This window comes from Bombyx mandarina, chromosome 12 (genome assembly GCF_030267445.1).
Source record: "Bombyx mandarina strain Sakado chromosome 12, ASM3026744v2".
In the NCBI taxonomy this organism is placed as follows: Eukaryota; Metazoa; Arthropoda; class Insecta; order Lepidoptera; family Bombycidae; genus Bombyx; species Bombyx mandarina.
This window is the reverse complement of record NC_143219.1, coordinates 9471832-9495693: the sequence shown is the minus strand read 5'-3', so window position 1 is coordinate 9495693 and position 23862 is coordinate 9471832. Positions and strand designations below refer to the sequence as shown.

The following is a 23862-nucleotide window of genomic DNA, read 5'->3' as shown; positions in this document are numbered from 1 at the left end:
ACCTTCGTCGATCTATCCTGTTTTTTCGTGAGCGTCACTGCTTTAAATTAAGTGATTGAAGTTCCAATTGTCGCACCGTATAAGCAAAACTATGAATATGCATAATTACTGGCAGTAGGAATATCTACCAAAAAGCAGTCATGCGTCCCGGCTTGAAGAGTAGCGCAGCCGCTATACAATAGAATTTAGTAATATATTTGTTCCAATAACCTCTTGTTATCAGGTGGGTCGTGAATTAATTCACTCATCTGTGCAATAAATAAATAAAAAAGCAACAATAATAATAGGTTGTATCGTGATATCAGTATCACATTCAAGCTAAAAGCACATTATAATACTAACTGTTCAAGTTGCTGTATAAAAATAACTCTCTCTCAATAACTCAGTGGTATTATAAGTAAAGTGGATTATCACTACCCGACGCGCCGTCTAGACAACATTATATCCATGAATAATGAATAAGATATCTCTTACCCAACTTTTACGCGAAAAGATTTATTAGTTGCTTTAATAGTATGGTATAATATGGTTTAAAATATGATAACACTCAGTATATATTCTAATATAATTCTTTATAATTCTTACTCGATGTCGCGTAGACTGTGATAATAAAAAATGATAAAATTAAAGTTAAGTTAACGACTTGCTTACAAGTGTTCAAGTGCCTAGGTAGAACGTTCAATACTGGATGTTCCACATTCAGTGGCCCGAAGCAAAAATTTTCTTCGGCTGCATTGATGATATTCTTTATTTATCCCGTTGAAAATGGTTTTCTTCTATGTTAAAAATGTTGTGTTATTTAATAGTTGAGAAGGGCACAACTAGAGTTCACGAGAGTTATCCTACCCTTAAAGTGCTATCCAGAAGCATGCATAGTTCGGGCAGATTTTTTATTTTCTATTGCTTATATGGATGGACGAGCTCACAGTCCACCTGGTGTTGATTGGTTACTGGAGCCCATAGACATCTACGAAGTAAATGCGCCTCCCACCTTTGAAACCGAAACGCATTACTGCTCCACGGCAGAAATAAGCGGGGTGGTGATACCTACACTGGCGGACTCACTAGAGGTCCTACCACCAGTTAATAGCTACCCCGACTGACTATCGAGATGCCCTACGACCACTATTTTCCATGAAGTTACTAAACACACACACAAATGAAGTCTAAAAAAATATACTTATTAAAATAAACTCTAAAAAAATGTTCTATTAAAATATACGGCGACGAAATCTCAGGATTCACCGTTATACTCGTACGATAACATCAAACGAGGCAACTTAAATAAGCATTAAGAAACATTTTTGCGACCTCCTCCGAGATAAGTTGCTTCTGATCCCCGGCCATTGTGATAGTCATCTGTAGGAAATTCGGTGAATAGCCCCGGACTCATTCGCCATTCATGGGACGATTTGATTTACTTAAGATCTTCGTCTTGATACTGTCTATTAAGCGAGAGTCCACGCTAGCGGATTCCCGAGTTTATAAAGAGAAATGGTGGCTTAATGTTTTATACGTGTATATAGTAAGGTGCTTTCACAAAGGATAGCAATTGTCTTTTGTAATTTATTTTTACTTTGTTTTTTTTTTATAAGTATATGTCACATTTCTGAGTAAAATAACGTAAAAAATCACAAAATCGTGTTCAGACCTTTCATTTTCATGAAACATTATTCAATCTCATAAATTATTCACGAGGATATAATTCATAGTTTATCATTGGCATATTATAATATTGAAGAGTAGGCTGATTCTTATCATTCAATAATACCGATGCGTATTATTAAACAAAAACTGACACGGGTATAGTTTAACTTTAAACACGTTCAAATGTGTTCATCAGACTGCGACACGATCAAAAACAATTCTGCTTTTCTTTTGTTTTTTTTCTAAAGCAATAGTCATAGATATATTGTTTTCTAGATCGCGAATCTTAAAAAGTTTGTTTATATTTATTTAGTAAAAGGTTTTCTTCTTATACTTTTAGTATGTTTTTGTGTGTAAGCGAGTACAAGGGAGGTGCATTAGTGGAAGGGTGGGTTAACGCGTGGTTCCGGTCGAGCGGACGGCCGATTTATAAAATGAGTTTGCGGTGCAACCAACCCGTGATACCCCATTGGTTACGTCTCACTTCTTTATAAGTGTTGTTGCACTTACTCGAAATAAACATCGACATTTTAAATTTTAAACCGAAGACTGTAAGTAGGAATCTAATTGTTGTTCTATTTTTGTATTATTGTCCTTGTAGGCAAACGAGCATACGGTCCACTTGAAGGTGAATAGTTACCATCGACTATAGACGTCAGCTATGCCAGGGGTAGAGCCACGGTATTTGATAGTGCATTTGTAAATTATGTAGGCTATTTTAATTGTGGGACCTTTTTTTAGTTGTAAACTTAATGTAAAATTTGAAATTGGTTTTAGAAAAACTATTCCCACAAAAAATTTTTTGTTAAAATCTGACCTTAATTTATTTTCAATTACCTGATATATGTACCTGATATACACATATGCATTAAATTGATGCTTATTAATTAAGCGCGTGGACAAACAAACATTTACTCATAACATTGCGTAAGATAATAAGTTTTAATAATTATTAAATGTCTAGACTCTAGTTAATTGTTAAATTTGTTGTCTTGTTAAATGTTTAAATGTCTAGCGCAAGTCAAATAGTAGTCAGTAATAAAATATCTTAGAATAATATGTCTTTTTTGCAATTATTAAAAAATAATTAAAATTATATGTATTTCCATCGATCATTTCGCATCACTATTTCACGGGCATTTGTCGCGGGACGTCACCATTTTTCCCTCGGTGCGCCATCAGTGGAAAGTTAAAAGCATTGAAAGACATATCGCGGGTTCCTTCCAAGCTCCATTGTTCTCTCGCCCTTTGTCCCGCGCCGAATGTTTTAATGTAATTGGCTTTGTGCGACGATTTTTTACTTTGTCGTTATCGTGTATAGGGACTCGAAGTTTCGGTCATCAGTTCAATACAGTTACAGAATTATTTTACCAGGACGTAGGTAGATATTGTTGTCCAGTATTTATCAAACAATATTAAATGATATAGCAACTAGGACGTGTAATAGCAGGACTTGTTGTTTGCAGTAGAATCTGGACTTTGAAAACTAGAATTTCACTAATAGTGTATTCAAAAAGACTATTATTACTACAAGTAAATTGTTCAACATTTTTATTTTCACCTCGGGAAAGTTTCAAAGTTTAAATATTTTTATTTAATGTAAACGATATTGTAATAATTTTCATAACGTATCTACCAATAAGAAAGCCAGAAGACATTATTAGATTCACGTGAGACATCTCAGCTAAAAAAGGACCGTTGATAAGACTAACGCTGCAAGTGATCCATAATTTTTAACCGAATTGTGACGGCACAAGAGCCAAAGAGCTCATCAGCTGTTAGAGTTTGATAACCAATTCCTGACTTTCTTTTACAAAATAAAACACAGGGATATTAAAGAGAACATATTTTAAATAAATTGTTATTTTAACGTAGTAAAATGCATAAATATATTATATTATATTAAAATTTTATCAAAATAAGATGTTTTTTAGTGCTTAGACATTGGTGAAATGAAATCAGTGTGAGATTTTAAAGCGCTAATAATTCGACTATAATTCAAATAATAATGAAAAATACAAAAAAATTATAATAATTTAAAGTGAAGAAACAAGTTTGATTTGATTTACTACAAACCTACATGACTGACTACAGGCATACGTTTTACTTGTACATCCTTCCAACTACTGACTCCAGTAAGTGAGTTGGATATAAATTGGGCCATTGTCTGTGAATCTGGAGCATTCGCACGACATCAAGCCTTATTCTGAAGCGGAAAGGATATGAATTTTCAACCGAAAGTTTTCTTCTCTGTTTAACACATCTATGTTCTGAACGAGCAACGAGGACAAAAGATGCGAAGCTTCCCGCAGAAACGAATTTTTCCAGAATAAGACAGCTGATCTTGAATGAATTTCCTTCCTTTTCTCTTTCTGATTCTGTTGTCATTTCGCTCTAGCGCGTAGGACATGGCACTATATATCTCCATCGTAAGAATACAAGATCAATCCGCAGTATTATTCTGCTTATGAGCTTTTTTAGCAAATGCGAATATTAATGAATAAAGAACACATTGACAGAATAAGTCACAAATTCAATAAAACGGTTCTTACGTATTTTTCAATGGTTCATATGATTTATGTTCTTCTGATGGATGTTTTTTGTAGCTTAAAATCAGCAAACGAGATCACGACCGGTCTGGTGTTAAGTAATCAGTAGAAACTATAGACATGTTAGAAACTATAGCAACGTGAATGTTTATTTATTTATTTAGTTATTTAGACACACCAACAGCAATACAAACAAAACATTGAAGCTTAAAATTAACAAGTATAAAATTAAGTACTGGTATGTAAGCCAGTTACAGGTATGTACAGCAATATTTTGTAACACACTACGACATGAAATTAATTAATTTAATACATTGACATGTTGATTTACCCATCTCGAGAATGAACGAAATTTTGAATAAATGACTAATTTGCAAAAAAATAGACAAAATGATGATACCCACTCGCTACACGCCCACTAGGCATGCTTCAGTTTTTTATGTAAGGATTAGCACATTTGTTTATTTGATTACATTTTTCAAACAATTTATAAAACAAACAAATCATATACAAGAACTTACTGCTTCAGATTTATTAGATGTATAAGTTTGAAAAGCAATAAAACGTGATAAATGTTTCGCAGGAATATTTAAGATTTAAGTAAAAGTACTTCACAAATCAAATATTCTGTATCTGTACGACCATGTTAAAGAACAACTTTTTTTAAATAGTGGTAGGACCTCTTTTGAGTCCGCGGGGGTAGGTACCACCACCCTGCCTATTTCTGCCGTGAAGCAGTAATGCGTTTCGGTTTGAAGGGCGGGGCAGCCGTTGTAACTATACCGAGACCTTAGAACTTATCTCAATGTGAGTGGCGCATTTACGTTGTAGATATCTATAGGCTCCAGTAACCACTTAACAACAGGTGGGCTGTGAGCTCGTACACCCACCTAAACAATAAATAAAAATAAAAAAAACCCATCGTTTATATAATATAATAATAACAATAATAAACATAATTTTAAGGCTATAATAGCATATAGCGATTAAAAAAATCCTAATTTAATCACGTATTTATACAACTGCGACAAGTGTAAATATCCGAAGTATACGAAATTATTAAAAAAATATGATAACATACATAAATATGAGATTGAATCTTGTATGTCAACGTTTCAATTATTATATTTTGGGAATTTACCTATTAACAACACCTATAAAATCTTGTAAAGTTACTTTTATCTTCAGATATAAATTTGAAATATTAGTTCTCCCTGTGATTTGTACCACGTTTTTCGCTCAGTAGTTTCATTATTCCGGTTTTACCACCGCATTACCCGCTGTCTGAGCGGAAGCTGCCGGTCATACTGTGCGTTTACATCGGTAGACAGTATCCTCCTTATACCAGCCTTAATTTCTATCGCGTAGCACTAATTTACTACCAGAAGGTTCTTAGTTACTTAGGTCACATTGCTCGGTGGTCACCAGACAACCTTGAAAGATTGATTGTGGTGGACAAGGTAGAAGGGAAAAGACCCGCCGGCCGGCCACCAAACCGTTGGTCGGATCAGATAACTGCGCTCACTGGACTCTCTGTTGCGAACGCCCTGAGAGAAGCCGAAAACCGAAGCAAATGGAAGCTGATGGTACAAAGAGCCACGAAGGGCTTTCAGGGACACGACCTTCAGCAATGAAGTATTCGACTAAGAAGAAAGAAGCACAAATTTTTCCCAAGTTACAATATTGATACTACATATTTTAAGAGAAATATTATAATATCAAACGTTATAATACATTCATAATACCTCATTGACACATCATAAAGCGTATAGGAGCAATGGAGCAGAATAAGGCTTTCAGTTAGGACAGAGGGAGCGTGGCACGCATTTCAGGCTAGTTTGATGTCGACTCCCGTGACGTCACCACAGCCTTCGCTCGCAGTAAAATACACGACAAATTATATCAAGACAATTAACTGTGTTCATTAACATTTTCCACGTTATCGTTCTATAATAATTTATGGTTTTCGTGAATGAAAATATATTACCATCTTAAGGCTTATTAATGGCTTTACTGTTTTCATTACAGTGACAGTATTATTTTCTAAGAAATCTGATTTGAAGGTATCACACAAATCCACAGGTTGTTGTTTTAGTATGTTTAAGTGAATTTGTTTTGTGTTTTATAAATGTAAACTCTGTGTTAGAGTCGTAAGGAAGATATTACTATAAGTAGAGCTAAGGGCGTGAATTCTGTTATCACCTGTTGAGCTTTCCGAAGCATTCCTTAGGGAATATGTCTTGGCGGTGGCTAATGTAAGTATTTCATTCTTGTTTTAAAGTATATTTTGTTTTTATTTATTTTTTATTTTGCTACCGTTGTTTATAAACTAGTTTATTTTATTCGGATAACTGAATATTTCTGAACTTTCGGTTCACAAAATCAACCTTATCAAATAAAGTAGACATTTTTGTAGTAATTTTTAAGGCAGATATTATTTGTGTTGTGGCCTGCGGTGCTTTTGATACACAATCAAGATTATTCCGTGTATTTTATTCATTAAATTATATTCACTATATTATTATATACAGTCAAACTGCCCTTAGAGTTTTTTGATATTTTTCAGTAGTGACTCAATCCGCTTAGTGTTTTTTTTGTTTTCAATTGTATATGTAGCAAGCAATATGTAATGTAAGACAAGAATGTAGTTTTGTAGTGAATTAATCTTGATTTTGAAAAATAATGCTACATCTACTATTTTTGTGTTAACTTGTATTAAAATATAATGGTATTTTTATCTTAATAAGTGTCTCCTAAAATATTCGATCAATAAGTTACCAATATCGAACTTAACTTAAATATCGAAAAAGAATTCAAGAACAGTTGGTTATGCTGTTATTTTTATTAAATCAAAGTTTTTGGTTAGTATTTGTGTGTGTGTTGTTTTATAAAAGAACAATTAAATAGAAAATTGAGAAAGCTAATTTTACGAATTAAAATATCAGTCTTAATTTATTTGTCATATATGTGCGAGCAAAGTCACATCTAGCGTTAGGTACATGGTTATTGGGGCCCAACGCCACCACAACGTGAATACAATCGCCCCTATACAATTCTTGAGACATGAAGTCGAAGTTTTAATGTTATGCTACAACGACTGTCACACTTTTCAAGCCGAATCGCATATCGCAATACGCTGGTATTATTGTACTACATTATTATATTGAGTGTTCTCAGAGAACGCTACTGTCTATTCCCTCCCACTGAAAATATTAAGTCATTTTTTATGACACCCACCGGTAGAGATGAGGTGGGGAGGGCTATTCTAGACTGATACCACAATGCTAAATGACTTATTCAAAGAAAGTAAATAAAATTTTATGCTATACAAAGAAGTATATACTAAAAATATAATATAAATATATGATACAAATAAAAAAATATATATATTATATCGCAATTTTATCAATCAAATCATATCACGGATTTACGAATCTCTCGTCCCTTGTCACAGTGTGAGTCGTAGTTACGTCTACGGCTTATACCCTCGGGCCCCCTTTAGTGAAATCTCCTGGGATGGTATTACGATGTCACAGGTAGTCCAATTTACTTTTATGATAGAACTATTCATTTATTTCATCGTAAAATGTATTGACGAACCAAATTATTTCAGATTAATATATTATTCTTACTATTGTTACTGTATTAGCTAGAAAAGCTTAAAATCACAAGCGTAAAGTGGTGGCCTCTTTGTACTTATACAGTATGGTCATCTGTCGACTACAATTTTCCGATTATTCAATCAAAATAATTTCACCCTAAATTGTCGCAATTACAAAAAAATACAATTTTACATGTTATATTTGACAAGTATGTTTCACTATGCATTTTATGAATCAACACCATTAATTGAGATTTGGAATCAAAATTTTTTTGAAACTATTGATATCAACGACTTAATGTTAGATGGAACGCGAGCTCTGCCCATCTACAAAAAAAAGCAAGCTCAACAGCAAAATAAAAATTACTGGTTCATACAGGTAATCATTGTTCACAGTTTCCTTTCCTTTCCTTCACGCGGATATATAATTTCTTAATAGAATCTCGTTATGTATGACCTACTAAAAAGTATAGATCGTGGGTTGGTGTGTCATTGGGACAGCCTCAAGGGGCTTGAGACACGAATATTAAAATTATCTACAACGATTGAGCGCGTCCCGGTCTTTATTAGATTTGAGAAAGTAAATGCCCACGGGACTTATATCTGATTGCCTTCTTTTGAAAATTTCGTTACCGACATTCTATTATTTTAGTTCATTCTATTATTTGATTACCATTGTTACGAGACTAAAGGACTTGTTCTTTTTTCCATTTTAGTGAATCACTAAGTTTTTAATATTTTAATACAGTAATACAGTATCCACGAAAAGATTTTCTTCTTAACTAAATGCTCTCAATCTTGTGGTAATAATATTATTGTTTAAATATGTTCACCTCAAATTATTCACGCAGTAGACGAAAGACGTAATGTGTCATCAAAATACTTGCGTACAACGTAATACCACCTAATCCGGGGAATTTGCGTAATTGATATTTACAACTAACCTGGATCTAAGAACGCTCTTCCCCGGATTAAACGGAGATTTGTTTGGATTTTCCTTCTTCGCGGATTCACTTCAATTTATTTACAGCCTTGTGCCGTCGGTACAGTTACATTTACAGTTCGGGTTTCGGACATTATCGTCGAAACCTTTTTGTAACGATTGCTTTAGGCACATGAACCTTTTATGTTCTTCAATTTTAATAATGTTAAGTAACAATACGTTACTAGTATAATAAAATCTGTAGTTTGCTGTTGAGTTTGTAATTGAACTTAATTTTTGAGAAAATTTTTAGAAGGTAGGAAAGTAGGAACATACAAATTCTGAAGTAATTTAATACATAATTTACCGAAGATAAAATACAGCCCAATGATGTATCTATCCCTTGCTCTGTAAATACGTAAAAGAAAGACGAATTAAAACACATTCAAAGCAAAAATAAAAATATTACTATACAGTAATGCTGGAAAATCAAGAAACAACAGCAAAGTATCTCGAACGTGAGTTTTCCTGCACCCGACAGATTAGGACACAGCAAAGAGAGTAAGAATCTCTGAATCACTGTACAAATACAAATCGCAGTTGTGTTTACCGTGAATTTTTATGATATTTGTTATATTCGATGGAAAAAATAAATTTGATATTTGAAATGGCGACTAAAAGCACGTTCGGCTAATATTCGGAGCGAGCGTTGAGTGGGCGTACGCTATCCGGAAAATGAAGTTAGAATTTTTTTATTTTCTAAACAAGTATTGTCAAGACGAATTGAATTTCAAAGCCAATACAGTCAAGTGTTCGATGTTAAAAATGAATCATTGTAATAGTATATTTTGTAACAAAATACTTTATTTGTCTTTTTATTGCAGTAGCTTTGTTTATTTTTATCTTTTCGTCAATGTAGAATGGTGTAATGATTGTGCTAGTCGTGGCGATCTCCCTTATTCGATTCCGCCGGTATCCTTAACCGTCATAAAATAAATCTGTCCATAAATAAAAGCGCGTAGACGCTAACAAGCGTCTCGGGTTCGCCAAGTGATATTTCTTGGCTCGCTTCGCCATTTTTGTCATAACTCTATTATGTTCGCGAATGTCGAAATGTGAGATCATTCGCTTGATTTATTTATCGAAAGCTTTAGTTTTTATTTATTTTTTTCATTTTCAATTAAAAAAAAATTCTTAATGTCAAATAAAGTAAAACAAGTCGAATACTAATGCAGTAAAAGTGGAACATAAAAACTCTTTGTCATTATAAATAATCACCACGCTAGAAAAATAGTTTATTGTGAAATCTCGCTTTTGATCTTAGAGGTCAGTTTATTTTTCTTTAAGGTGAAGTTACGGATTCAATAAAACTATTTTACGTAAGACTTTATTGTGATTCGTATCTATGGCATATTAAAACACAACCATCATCAATTGTGTGATTAACTTAACAATTCATATTCATATCTCAAACGAGTTAGTTAACTTTCTTTAAACAAATATTTAATCTTTCAAATTAGCTTATGTTTTTTAGGGATTTTGCTATTGAATAGAGAATTTTATTTATACTATCAGTTCCAGTCTCGAGCTAACTGTGAGAGATTAACGTAGACCATATAGAACTAGGCTACATTAAGTTGGATCATTACGTGACTATGGTTACATTTGTCTATTACATGTTTTATTCATCATCGTACTGTGGTAACTTTGGTATTAATTAATAGAATTTTCTTGCGAGACTTCTAAATAGAATCATTACTGTTTATGATCGAAAGTCGAAATACTGCATGACTGTCTCTAGATTTAGTAAAACTTTGAACACATTCAAAGCGATAACATTAAATTATCGTTAATTAGTGCTAACGTTAAAATCATTAACACATTTGCAGTAAGCGTACTATTTTAAAAAACTACTACAACAGTATTATACTTTAACTAGCGACCCGCCCTCGCTTCGCTTCGGAAACATTAAAACACACATGAAACCAAAAAAAAAAAAATTAAAAAAAGTAGCCTATGATCATCAGGGACAATGTCGGCTTCTAATGGAAAAAGAATTTTTCAAATCGGTCCAGTAGTTTCGGAGCCTATTCGAAACAAACAAACAAACAAATCTTTCCTCTTTATAATATTATATTATTATTTATTATTATTATTATTATAGTAATAAAGAAAATCGCACTACCTTGCACAATAATATGGCTCCTACGATAGAACTGTATAAACTGCTACTAATTTTGTATTTACTTGCATATTTTTAGTATTTATTTGTATTTAATCGTATGTAAGTCTATCTTATTTTATTTTTCACATGTGTATGTAAGTATATATTTTTATGTAAGTTTATTAAGATAGTATTTGTCCATGCTAGTTTGCTTATTCCTCTCCCTGCAAGATCGCCTGGAAGAGATCGCTTTCAGGGATAAGGCCACCAATTTATGTCACCGTCTATTATTTGTGTTATATGCTTACACTGTACACGTGGTGTCAAATAAATATTTATATTATTATTATTATTATTATTATTAGACTTTCTATTATAAATTATTCATTGAAATTGAAAAACTGAAAAAAAATTAAAATCCGTTTCGCAGCCAAGAAGAGTGTAGATATTAATTACACGGCATTTTAAAATAAGCAAATTGTTATGTCGAATTCAGATGCAGAATAAAACTGTTGACTACACAAAAATATTCATTTGCGATCGGTGATCGCGGAGGGTGGTCGGGAAACAAATTTAACCAACAATTGTAAATCAATTAGAGTGGGTGGCTTCATGGGGTGTAATGGCTACCCATCCCACGCTGTGAGTCAGGGCCGGATTCCGGAATGAAGCAAATAATATTTATTATTTTGTATTAGATCATGGAGAGCTCTTATTTAAACATTGTTCAAGTCCATGGACACCACCAGAAGATGCCAACCTGCATCTTTAATTTTGAGTTCAGAGTCTCAAGTGATTTGAAATTTTGTTTTCGCCTACCCCCCCTAATTACGAGTTTGTCATTAAATTGGGGAAGATTTCTCATCAGTTAAGATGGATCAACTTGCTTACTCCTAATATGCGCTAAAACTACATAAGATGAAAGTTAAGAATATAAAACGTAAGACATTTAAGACGAAATGGAGAAGAACTATACTGAGACCTTTGGACTCATATCTCATGGTAAGTGGTGGCATTTACGTTGTAGATGTCCATGGGCTCCGGTAACCGCTTCACACCAGGTGGGCCGTGAACTCGTCCACCCACTTAAGCTATAAAAAAAGAAGAAAGAAACAGTCAAAGTTAACGACGCCGTGATCGCATGCGTTATATTTTTTAATAACCTATTTTCCCGCCTGCTTCTGGCTACTACTATTCAAAATATATAGGTACATTCAAACAAATTATTCAATATGATATTGGACTCTTTTTTTAATCGATCTGTATAGTATTTACGATGAAATCCGACTAAACGTCACCTGGAACCATAGCGTAATCAAAGTAAGTCCACAAATTATATCGCTGTTTCATATTGTAGTAGGTTATATTTATTGCATATAGGGGTTAACTAACTTACGGCCCATCTGATACTAAGTGATTACTAGAACTTACAATGTGAATGTTGGCCACCATAAGATATAAGTCAACATACGTCTCAGTTACATGTCAATTATACATCTGATACGTATTCACGAACTTTTCTCCTTTCGTCGTATTCCTCAATGCTGAGAGTCGTGACCACCCTTCTTCATTCATGAATTATTCCCACAATTAAAGGCACTAGTCATGTCATAAAAATGAATCAGCGAAAATGACTTCAAGTGAAGTGAGTTTATAATAGTGCAAAGGGATTACAGCGTACAAGACTCGTAACAATGATAGCTTTTACTCAAAAATGTACACGACTCATGTCTCAAGATGGGCGATATCGGAATCCGCCTTACATCTATCAATAACAAAATGTTAAACCATTTTTAACGTCATTAGTAATAATAAAATGCCACTTTGGTTGTATCACTGTATCCGTATTTTATGTGACCACGTGTTTTATCTGATGAAGTCGAAAATTTCACATTTCTTTTTTGGGACTTAAGACAGTGTCTTAAGTTCTTCTATTAAGATACCTTGCTGTTTATTTATAACAAATTGGTATATAGAATTAATTCAGCAATAGTGACGGTGTTACATGACCGAGATTTACTATTCAACGACTTTTGAGTAATATTCAAATTACAGAACTTTTTTTTTCAAATTAAATTTACAGGACCTCATCCTCCGGTGTTGATTAGTTAATTGAGACACCGCGAGACTTCATCTCTGTGCGCTATAGGTATTCATAGTGGGGGCTGGTGAAGTGCATATTGTGATCTACGTAATACACCTCCCTCCTTCAGATCGCACCCCTGCTCTTCACGTCTTATCCAGGACTAGTCTTCGAAAGCTCGAGAAAACCTTTGCATGTTTAAGAGCATAATTATAGAGGTTCATCACTAAATGAAAAACGAGGTCAAATTGCAGAATTTCGATATAATGTTCTCAGATTTTAAAGATATGATGCTTCTAAACGACCTGGAAAGAGGACATTGCTCCCGAACATTCCATATTTAACAGCTCCAAGTAGAAATTTTGGCCTATGTAATGGATACTAGAAATATACATGTGCGTTAAAAACAAAAACATCTACAACCCGAGTACCAACAGATAATAACATCACGATGATCTTAATTGATGACTACATTAGGAAACTACTAGAAATGAAAATCGAAAAGCTACAAAGAAAACTAAACAAAAGGAAGACTTCTCTAGTTAAGTATAAAGGTAATGAGGCCGCTACAAGTAACTTTGCATGAGCACAAAGTGACAAGAACGAAGTAGAACTCGCCGCGAGCGACACTAATAACAAAGTTGCTCGCAAGTTTAACTACTCATCTCGAACTCGGCCAGCCGTAACACAATTTGTAAGCGAAATTGTTCGAATGGACGCTAAATTCCGATACGTTGAGCGAGTGCAATACTGATATACGTAAAGCTAAAGTACCAAGATTTTAAGATTAAGTTTTCATTATTTTTCATTAAAAAAATCTCGGAAATATGTTTAAGAATTTAAAATAAATGTACCACTATACCGTATCCATCCGTGCGAACCCAGAAGTCGTTCTGTCACAATTGGATCAAGGCTCAAGGGTCATAGTAAGAGAGGAACATATTTAGTTTTGAAGTAAGCTAAGAAAACAAGGCAAGTATGCTACGACTATTAATTAATGAGACTCCAGATATGGGATACAAATACAAATGTTCAGGGTTCGCTGGTTCACGATTTTACATACCAACTGATCTACAAATCAATTCGTACCTTATGGATCACACAATTAGCACAAGCAACTGGTAATCCCAAAAAATTGATTAACTAATTCTGAATTATAAATTTGGCGTGGGTAACGCCGCCAGGCACGTCTGATATACGAATAATACTTACAATTTCCATTTAATACCCTCAAATTATAAACGAAAAAGATACATACTCTTTTAAACATTTCATTATTTGGATGATATTATATCTTGATAAAATTGTATTCATTAGAAAACTTTCAAACTGTCCCAAACAGAAATTACGTCATTTTAAGTAACGTCACATAATTATAGTCATAAAATGCGGGGTGCATTAACCGAACAAAGGTTGTGTGGCAATCAGGGGGAGCTTTGTTAACAAAACTGTTAATCATAAGTGGTAATGTTTTTCTATTTTATTGCTCTAGAGTCTATATAAACATTTGTTTCAAGTAATTAAGGTGCAGAAAACATATTTATTGGATTTTTATTGAAATGTTTTTTGAATGTTATCCGATTTTTATCTCATAGTTGTCAAAAATTAAATCGAGTAACGACAATTTAAAACATTATTAATTATTTGGATGTTAAGGTTTACTGTATCATGGTTGGTTTATGGTTGGTTAATGTAATGATTTGAAGTTTTACCTTATCGCCCTAACGCCAGTACATTACGGGACGCGGTTCGCACCAACATATGACTTTTGAAATCCATATTGCGGCTTTTTCAAATTAAAAGCCATGCTCTATGGAAAACTTCAATTACGTATTTGAGGCCCATCCGAAAAAGTACAACACAAAACTTTGTATGCTGCGCTCAACCAAATATTAATTTAAAACAATTTGATGTTTTCCGTCCCCTTCAGTTTTATAGTTTTCTAGCTGACCCAGCAGACTTTGTAGTGCCTCAATCGATAAAAAAAGACCTAAACTTTTGTATAAAATAAACTTAAAACAAACAAAAAGAATCCGTCCGACGAGGGACACATCAAAGGAAAAACATAATTATTATTTTTATTTATTTCCGAGCATTTCCATATTTATCTACCTTCTAAACCTTCTCTGGACTTCCACAAATAATTCGAGACCAAAATTAGCCAAATCGGTCCAGCCGTTCTCGAGTTTTGGCGAGATTAACGAACAGCAATTCATTTTTATGTATATAGATTGCTGTTTCATATCTGGGAACGTACGAGAAATAATATATCGAACAGGACACCCAGTATAGACGTTTACGTTCTTAGCTGAAATCATGATCTTGATTGATGCGACCGTCGACGCAGATATCTCGTCCAGTCAGCTAAACGCATTAGCGCGCGGATGGAATATACAGGGGCGGCGGCGTCGCGCGTCCGTTCCACTTGGTTATGCCTTTTATGCGTCGATTCATTACCATCGTAGTTAAACAGGGGACGGGAACAGATAGCCGCATTTATTACTTTTGTCATCGGAAAAATGAATTTACACGCCGATAACTTTATGGTGTCTTCGCGCCCCGGTGCGGTTTTGTTTTAATGTGAAATAAAAATAGCGAAATGTGAGTTGTTAATCTGGCGGTGCTTGATATTAATCAATGTAAAAATTGAAAAAAAAGAACAGCATTTTATATGAAAGCTAATTGTTGAATCAGGTCACCTGGTATCAAATGGTTACCGGAGGCCAAAATACGTATTTGCAACGCGAATGCTACCACCCCAATTAAGCCACAAGGTCAAAATGTATTCTTTGATGTTATTACATGATATTATTCCTTTATTATGGATGATGGATTTACATAGAAAGTAGATCGACTCATGACGTTTAATTTTATACTTTAAGTTCAAGCCTTCATAGTTTAGAGACTGATGAATTCTTTTCCAGCAATTGAACTTTTCTTTGCTTGGTTCTTGAGCGAAGTTAAAGTAATAGAAAACTGGAAAAGAATGGTTTAATTAATTCTGCTTGGAGTTCTGTAACTTCTCTTCTTCTATAATACAAAGAATAGTGCCAATGGTGTATATATTATTTAGGTCTCAAAGATAATTTTGAGCCACTTGTGCCACGGAGAAATTCTGGTGCTTTTTATTTTGGACCATATTTTACACGGAAAGTGTGCTCTGAGGAAGTTTTTGAGATGGTTCTTTAAATCAACGTATTACCCGTAACTGGGTACATGCGTCCCTGGGTTTTCTTGGTGGTAAGACATTCCAAATTTCAATGAGACTTCAAAAGAGTCTTTTTTTTGCTTTTTTTTCTACATAAGCTGGTAAACTTAGAGGGATATGCCAGCGTAACCTGACGAGTAGGTGAGCTCGCGAGGCTCTAACCAGAGGACGTTGCTAACACTATATCTAGCAAAAGCAGTGCTTCGCAGAATCTAACACCGGAAAACTACGCGACCCACTGAGAAGATCTGGCGAGAAACTCAGTGAGCCCAAGAGTTTTTTATTTGTTTTTTATTGCTTAGATGGTTGGACGAGCTCACGGCCCACCTGATGTGAAGTGGTTACCGAAGACCACAGACATCTACAACATAAATGCCGCCATCTACCTTGAGATATAGTTCTAAGGTCTCACTTTTTACAGTATAACGGCTGCCCCACTCTTCAAACCGAAACGCATTACTGCTTCACAGCAGAAATAGGCAGGGTGGTGGTACCTACCCGTGCGGACTTGCAAGACGTCCTACCACCACTAAATTAAAGTCTCTAGATATATACAGGAATTGTTTTTGGTCTGGTTAAGTTTCAACATTACCTACCATTTGAAGTCGTCGTGGCCTAACGGATAAGACGACCCGTGCATTCGTGTTGAGTGATGCACCGGTGTTCGAGTCCCACAGGCGGGTACCAATTTTTCTAATGAAATACGTACTCAACAAATGTTCACGATTGATTTCCACGGTGAAGGAATAACATAAAAATGAAACCCACTAAATTATAATTTGCGTAATTACTGGTGGTAGGACCTATTGTGAGTCCGCGCGGATGGGTACCACCACCCTGCCTATTTCTGCCGTGAAGCAATAATGCGTTTCGGTTTGAATGGTGGGGCAGCCGTTGTAACTACTTGAGACCTTAGAACTTATATCTCAAGGTGTGTGGCGCATTTACGTTGTAGATGTCTATGGGCTCCAGTAACCACTTAACACCAGGTGGGCTGTGAGCTCGTCCACAAATCTAAGCAATAAAAAAAAAAGTAAGCAGGAAATGTTTTTGATCTGCTTAAATATCAAGATTACCAATTCATAAGTAAGATAACCCATCAATGCCTTTAATGCACTACAACGAATCCCAGATTTTGCTAATTTTCGTTTCGTTTATTTCAAGTTATGCTGCATAACTGATATCACAGGGAGCGTGCGGCAGACAAGTCTAGAGTGTCAGCGTGAACATTTTAATTTTATTTTGTTGCGCGATGCACAGCGCTCGCATCGTATCGACTTTAATTATAGGGGAAAATGGAGCGAAACATCCGGGAATAAACTTATTAACTCTCCTGTCGGCTTACAAACACGATTAATACTGAAGTTTGCAAATCAGTTTACTCGGCGTTGAACTTGTTATAATTTTAAAAGCATAGCATATCATAGTACATAAATAATATAACATATAAGTTTAATTATTAATAGAAGAAGTTTGGAAATTAAATGAATTATTTTGAAATCACAATTCTAAATAGATTGTAAGACATACATCGAAACCTTAAAAATTCCGGTGAAAAAATCCAGGGAACACTGAATGCATGTTATTAATAAAACATAGTTGACGTCGGTGCCACATTGACAATACCCGTAGATAGGCTGGTATACACAAAATTATGTATTTTACCTGTTTACTGTTTCATTCATTAGTACCTATATTAAATTCTTTAGAATGCTTACAGTAATATTTAGTTAGCACTCATCAACTTTTTCTAGAATAATTATAGAGGCTGTAAAGTCATATCTACTTACATTAATACTGTTTTTTCGTTGGTTTTTGCGAGCTGTAGACATAATTAAAACTAATTTTACAGATAAATCTCGCGTTTATTTTTATCATTACGTTATTTCCAGCTTTTCAAATACTACACAGTTCTTGTGCACGAACAACACCATCAGTCATCCGTGACCACTGATGACTAGTGATAAAATGATAGCCACAAACTTGAGATTAGGCCGTAAAAGTAGTATTAATTATTATAGTTTTCTAACGACTCGTAAACAATACGTTTCGATGGTTAAGTAGCCCAGCGGCTCTCAACCCGATGGTTGAGTAGACCAGTTGCCCTCAACTTCTGTTCACGACACATTGGTGTGTCGCAAGCTCCTGTCTAGTGTATAGCGTATTTTACAAATTTGATACTTTTAATATAGGGTGACCCGAGGGAATTTCATATCTGATGTAAACGTGGAATAAATATAGAACTATTTACTGAAAAGTGTATAACTACAATTTACAGTTTATTGAGGTATAATTTTGTGGATGTACTATACCTCTTCACTTCAAGATTTTTTTTGATAATGTTAGGTTGTCGCAAATTTGTCAACAGGAGCTAATGCGTCATTGCGTAAAAAAGGCCAAGGACAGCTGGAGTATCCTATAAGATGCATTTATAAGTCATGATGTGTCAAATTTTAATTTTCTACAATTAATGTTGTTTCAGGAACAGCCAATATGAAAACTTTCATGTTGACCAGAAGGGCTACCAGATGTACGACGGCGATGACTTGGAAACGCCACCATCACCGGACAGGCCCCCACCACGCCCCATAGGTATAATATAGTTTACTAGTGGTAGAGTTTTCTGCGAACTTACTTTTTTTTTTATTGCCTTTGTAGGCAGACGAGCGTACGGCCCACCTGATGGTAAGTGGTTACCGTCGCCCATGGACTACAGCAATGCCAGGAGCCAAGCCGCTGCCTACTGAAGCCAAGCCGCTGCCTACTGCCAAGCCGCTGCCTACTTACTTGGGTTCTAATCAAGCTATGCCGCAAAGCAATCACCAATTTCAGTTTGAAGGGCCATTTCTCTAAAAGCAATTGATGCAGTGATTTCACCTACGAATATCCAGAAGAGTGCTAGTGCATCAAAACCCAGATAATGTTGGCGCGACAAAATGTAAGATTTATGAATGTCTCTAGTGCAAATAAAATCTGTGTTTTTTTGTGTGTATATCTATACATAAGTAGGCAAAGGCGAAACAGCACTGTAGGTACATTTTTTTCTTCTTCAAGATAATGGGGAAAAAAGCCAATGACAAAACAAACGAGGAAATGTAATAATAAATAAAAATAATCAAAATATGAGGTGCCGGTGATTACTGTCAGTAATTTCAACCATTAGGCGATTTCTAGTAATGCTAAATAAATTAATTTAAATTAGTTACATTATAATATTAAGTAGTGGTAAGTCATTGGAGCCTAAACGATAAGACGACCGAAAAACAGCGTATTAATCACGTATTCACGAATGTAGGAGTCTTCTATTTCTTCTTCTTCTTAGCCTTATAACTATATTATGCGAGGTTGGCGCAACATGTCTTCTTATCTAAGTCTAACAGTCGACTGTCTGTCTAACATTAATCCTCCGGAGTTATATCTCCAGTAGTAACCCTAAGAGGGTTGAATGTAGGAATAACCTTGTGTAATTAAAAATGAAACACACAAAAATTTAAGTAATCATTGGAACGAACCAGTTATGCTTTTCGGTTTTTTTTTACCTTATCACCAGTAAGTACCATCGGGGGATTATTCTGGCTTCACCAAACTGGTGCGAGTTCACGGTGTTCAACCTGAGAGACTTTGTGCTAAGATTGCTTCGCTGAATCTACCATCGGATTGGAATCGCGATCCATTGAGAATAGTCCTCATTTGGGACAACCATTATGCAATACGATCAAGTATTGAGCCCCACGTCTCAAGCTGTTACTGTGGGCCACGATAACACGAGATGTGCCACTCGTACGTCTATCAATGACATAAAATATGGTTTACGCAACTTCCACATATGTTTATAGATAAGTACGTCCGCGCACAATGCCCATGCCTGAGTGCGCGTTACACTGTAGCCCTGTTGGCTTGCTTCGGCTTCAGCATCATGTTCGGAATGCGCTGCAACATGAGTATGGCTAAACTGAAAATGACCGGAAAAGGGCGCAACGTAAGTATATTACACCTGCTGTATAGTAATAAGGTTGGTTTGGATGGATGAGTCTGACACTCATTGTACCAACGTGTTGAAAATTCGATCTTTGGACCAAAAACAGTCATATAATTTGAAATAAAGAAAAAATATCATTCTTTGTAAATAATATTAAATAAATATTAACGTCTGATAAGTTATGGATGTGCAAAAATGTAATCTAGTTTTCATAATGAATACTTCCTCTTTAGGACACTGACGCACCATTTCAATGGACTCTCGAAATAGAATCGTCAATCGATTCATCGTATTTCGCCGGCTACCTCATCACTCAAGTACCGGGCGGCTACTTAGCCTCCATGTATCCGGCCAACAAAATCTTCGGGGCTGCCATTGTGCTATCGGCATTGTTGAACATGGCGATTCCTGGCGCTATGTCTGTAGGCCCTGCGGCTGTGGTCATGTTAAAAATTGCTCAGGGATTCGTTGAAGTAAGCCTTCGATTTATTGTTTTTAATTTAAATACTTAAATATAACAATTTAGTGGTAGTGACAGCTGATCGGTAGTGACAGTGATAGTGACAACAGCGTAGCTTTTATGTACTAACGTAACCATTTAGTACCACGTTAACTCGTCTATACTTCAATATAATTCAACCTTTAAATCACCAGTACGACACACCAAACAACTGTTATCTATATATTAATACGTGAAGCAAAAACTTTGTATCCCTTTTTACGAAAATTGCGCGGATGGAGGAATATAAAATTTTGCACACTTATAGAGAATATAGAGAAGAAGTGCACAATGCTAATATTTTTTTTAAATAATGCATAAAAGATACATTAAATCAATAAAGAAAACATTACACACACTACATACCATGTATTTGACGCACACATGCATGCATCCTATTTGTTGTCAAACTTTTGTTCTTGACGTCTGTGGTCAAATTGAGAATAGATTAAATATTGTTTGTCTTTATTAATATGTTTTTATAGTGTAGTCTTGGCGAAATTTGTGATTATAGAAGTATAAAATACAATCGTAATAGTGTACAAACTTACAATTCCAATTAATTATAGTCGAATTTCGACTACTGCAGGACCTCTAGTAAGATAAATAACACAAGTGAAACTCATATGTCTCGTTACCAGTGAAACGTTTAAATTTTGTAACAATTGACATTCAGCGCGTGATGGCGCATGATGAAGCTTATTAAATTCGGTTGTGCGTTCTGCTGTCTCGTGCTAAATATATCCACTGTCACGTTTTGATCGCCCCTTTATAAATGTAAAGTAAATTTTGCATGTTATTGTAAGATGAGCATCGTGACCAATAAAATCTAACGTCTAAATATGTTCAGTTTGTGATTTTCTTGACACAGTAATACCATAGTATGATGTATTAACGTGTTTTTCGTTTCCAAGCAGCTCTTTTTCAAAGCAATGTTTTTTTTTTTAATAATAAAAAGCATAGCTTTTTTCTCAGTATTCGAATTGTTTAATATGATTTAAATAAAAATTAAAAAAAAAACATTTATTTCAGACCATCTTAAGTCCATGTTGTAAGTAGAGTAATACTTATAACTATGTTAGTAAATATAAATTAAAATTAAAATTAGCAAAATTATTAAAACATTTAAACATTTCATTCATAAATCACTATACAGCACATCATTTAATTCGTAATTAAAACGCGAATATTTAGTATTATCTAATAAAAATAACGTAATATTTGCGAACACAATATTACAACGAGTTTTTCTTACACATCCAATAAGGCTTAAGTTCCACATAAAATGTATACGAATGGATTTAATGTTGATAATGATTTTGAACGTTTCAAAGACCCGTTATTTCTCCTTAATCGCTCTGAAGTACTTCCAGTCGAGATCGCTTGTCGCAGTACAAAGCTTCTAAGATTATTGAGCCCTTGGTTGCCATGGTTACGCATTTCCGTATATCCCCGCTTAGCTGATTCTTCAATGCCAATGCTATTTCGTTAAACGATACAATATTTTCTCTCTACACATATAAAACTGGATACATATATAAAAAAGAGACACAAAAGCTTTCTCTTTGTTTGTCTAATACAATAGATTTGCAAAGGATTTATTGACCTCTAGTTGATACAACTTAAATATAATTAATATTAAATTCTGTATATTGTAGTTTGATTAGAATTTTCGTAAAGTCAATGCTGTTGTTAGTGTTAATTTTTAGTTATAACAAATAGGTCGTGTTAACTTTTCATTTTATAAAATTGGTGTTTTAATTGGGCCTGATCATGATTTTTGAAAGTTTAAAATTATTTTGTTGAAAAGTGACGATTAGAAATTAAATTGGACATATTACCTAACATATTCTAAAACAATTTACTATGCGATATTCGATATTCTTGAATTCGATCTTCGAAACATATTGAAGACGCAAGGTTTTATGTCGTAGGGCGTTACATATCCTTCATGCCACGGAATCTGGAGGATGTGGGCACCTCCACTCGAGCGCTCTCGTTTGGCAACACTAGCATTTTGTGGGACATACGCTGGCATCGTTGTTGGCATGCCATTGTCCGGTTTACTGGCAGATTTCATTGGTTGGCAGGCGCCATTTTACTTTTATGGTTCATTTGGAATTATTTGGTAAGTAATAATGTTAATTATACGATCGATGAAGCCAAATTACCAGTCTTCTTTTTAATTATAAATTAAATATTTCTGTATTAAATTTAGCTTAGTTAGATTAATGGATGGGCTTAAATGAGGTCCAAGTCCCAATTGTATTGGCTGTGACTTTTTCGCGGCTGAAATATGAAGAATGGCGTTATATACTTTTGCGGGCTTACGATGCACCCTACCACAAGCCTGACTGTCAGTAAAAATCTCTTTTCAAGGTATGCGTGTTGGCTTTGGTTGGTGTTCGAGAAACCCAGTAAACATCCATGTATAACCGGGAAGGAGCTGACGTATATTGAACAATCGCTTGGCACCGCCACCCAGGCCGCGATGCCAGGATTTTTTGCTACACCTTGGAAAGCATTTGCCACATCTCCTCCAGTGAGTATTCGATAAATTTTCTGAATTATTCAGTAGAACAGAGGCAAAGAAGGCGCTGATAATTTAACATTACAGAACATCGGGGTTTTTATGTTTAATTTCTTTATTTTAGGTATACGCTATCATCGTCGCAAACTTCTGTAGGACTTGGAACTTCTGTTTACTGGTGATTTTCCAGTCTGCATACTTTAATTCCAGATTTAAAATGGAGATAACCGAGGTTAGTCTATGATTTAAGGATACCCAAATTTTTCCATGAATACGGGCCAATACTAAAAACAGTTTTACAATTTTTAGTCCGGTTTTGTGGGGGCGATTCCGCATTTGATCATGACGTCACTGGTGCCCATTGGAGGAATGCTCGCTGATTATTTACGTAAGAACAATATCATGACCACGACAAACGTGAGGAAGCTGTTTAACTGTGGTGGATTCGGTTTGGAGGCTTTCTTCTTCGTACTCGTCGCTTATGCCAACAACAAGGTATGTGAAATCCCTATCACTCTCTGGTGGGACTATCCCTAAATGTATTTAGCGGTTGTCCTTAGTGATACCATTTGTTGAAGTTAAATGTGCACCGTCAGCTTTTGTATTTATGGTTCTTTGATATATACCTTTACTAAAATGCCGCATTGATGATAAGCAAACAAAGAAACATCAAATTTAAT

General features: G+C 34.8%; 1 protein-coding gene across 1 annotated transcript in view; it reads left to right on the top strand.

Moving 5' to 3' along the window:
* Positions 1-23862, top strand: part of VGlut (Vesicular glutamate transporter) — a 50047-nt gene that overhangs the window by 18900 nt on the left and 7285 nt on the right. Inside the window, exons 3-9 of the mRNA XM_028176696.2 lie at positions 18657-18766; positions 20011-20153; positions 20387-20626; positions 22587-22780; positions 23032-23194; positions 23307-23414; positions 23492-23677. Coding sequence (XP_028032497.2) covers positions 18657-18766; positions 20011-20153; positions 20387-20626; positions 22587-22780; positions 23032-23194; positions 23307-23414; positions 23492-23677 — 1144 coding nt within the window. The remainder of the gene's footprint in view (positions 1-18656; positions 18767-20010; positions 20154-20386; positions 20627-22586; positions 22781-23031; positions 23195-23306; positions 23415-23491; positions 23678-23862) is intronic.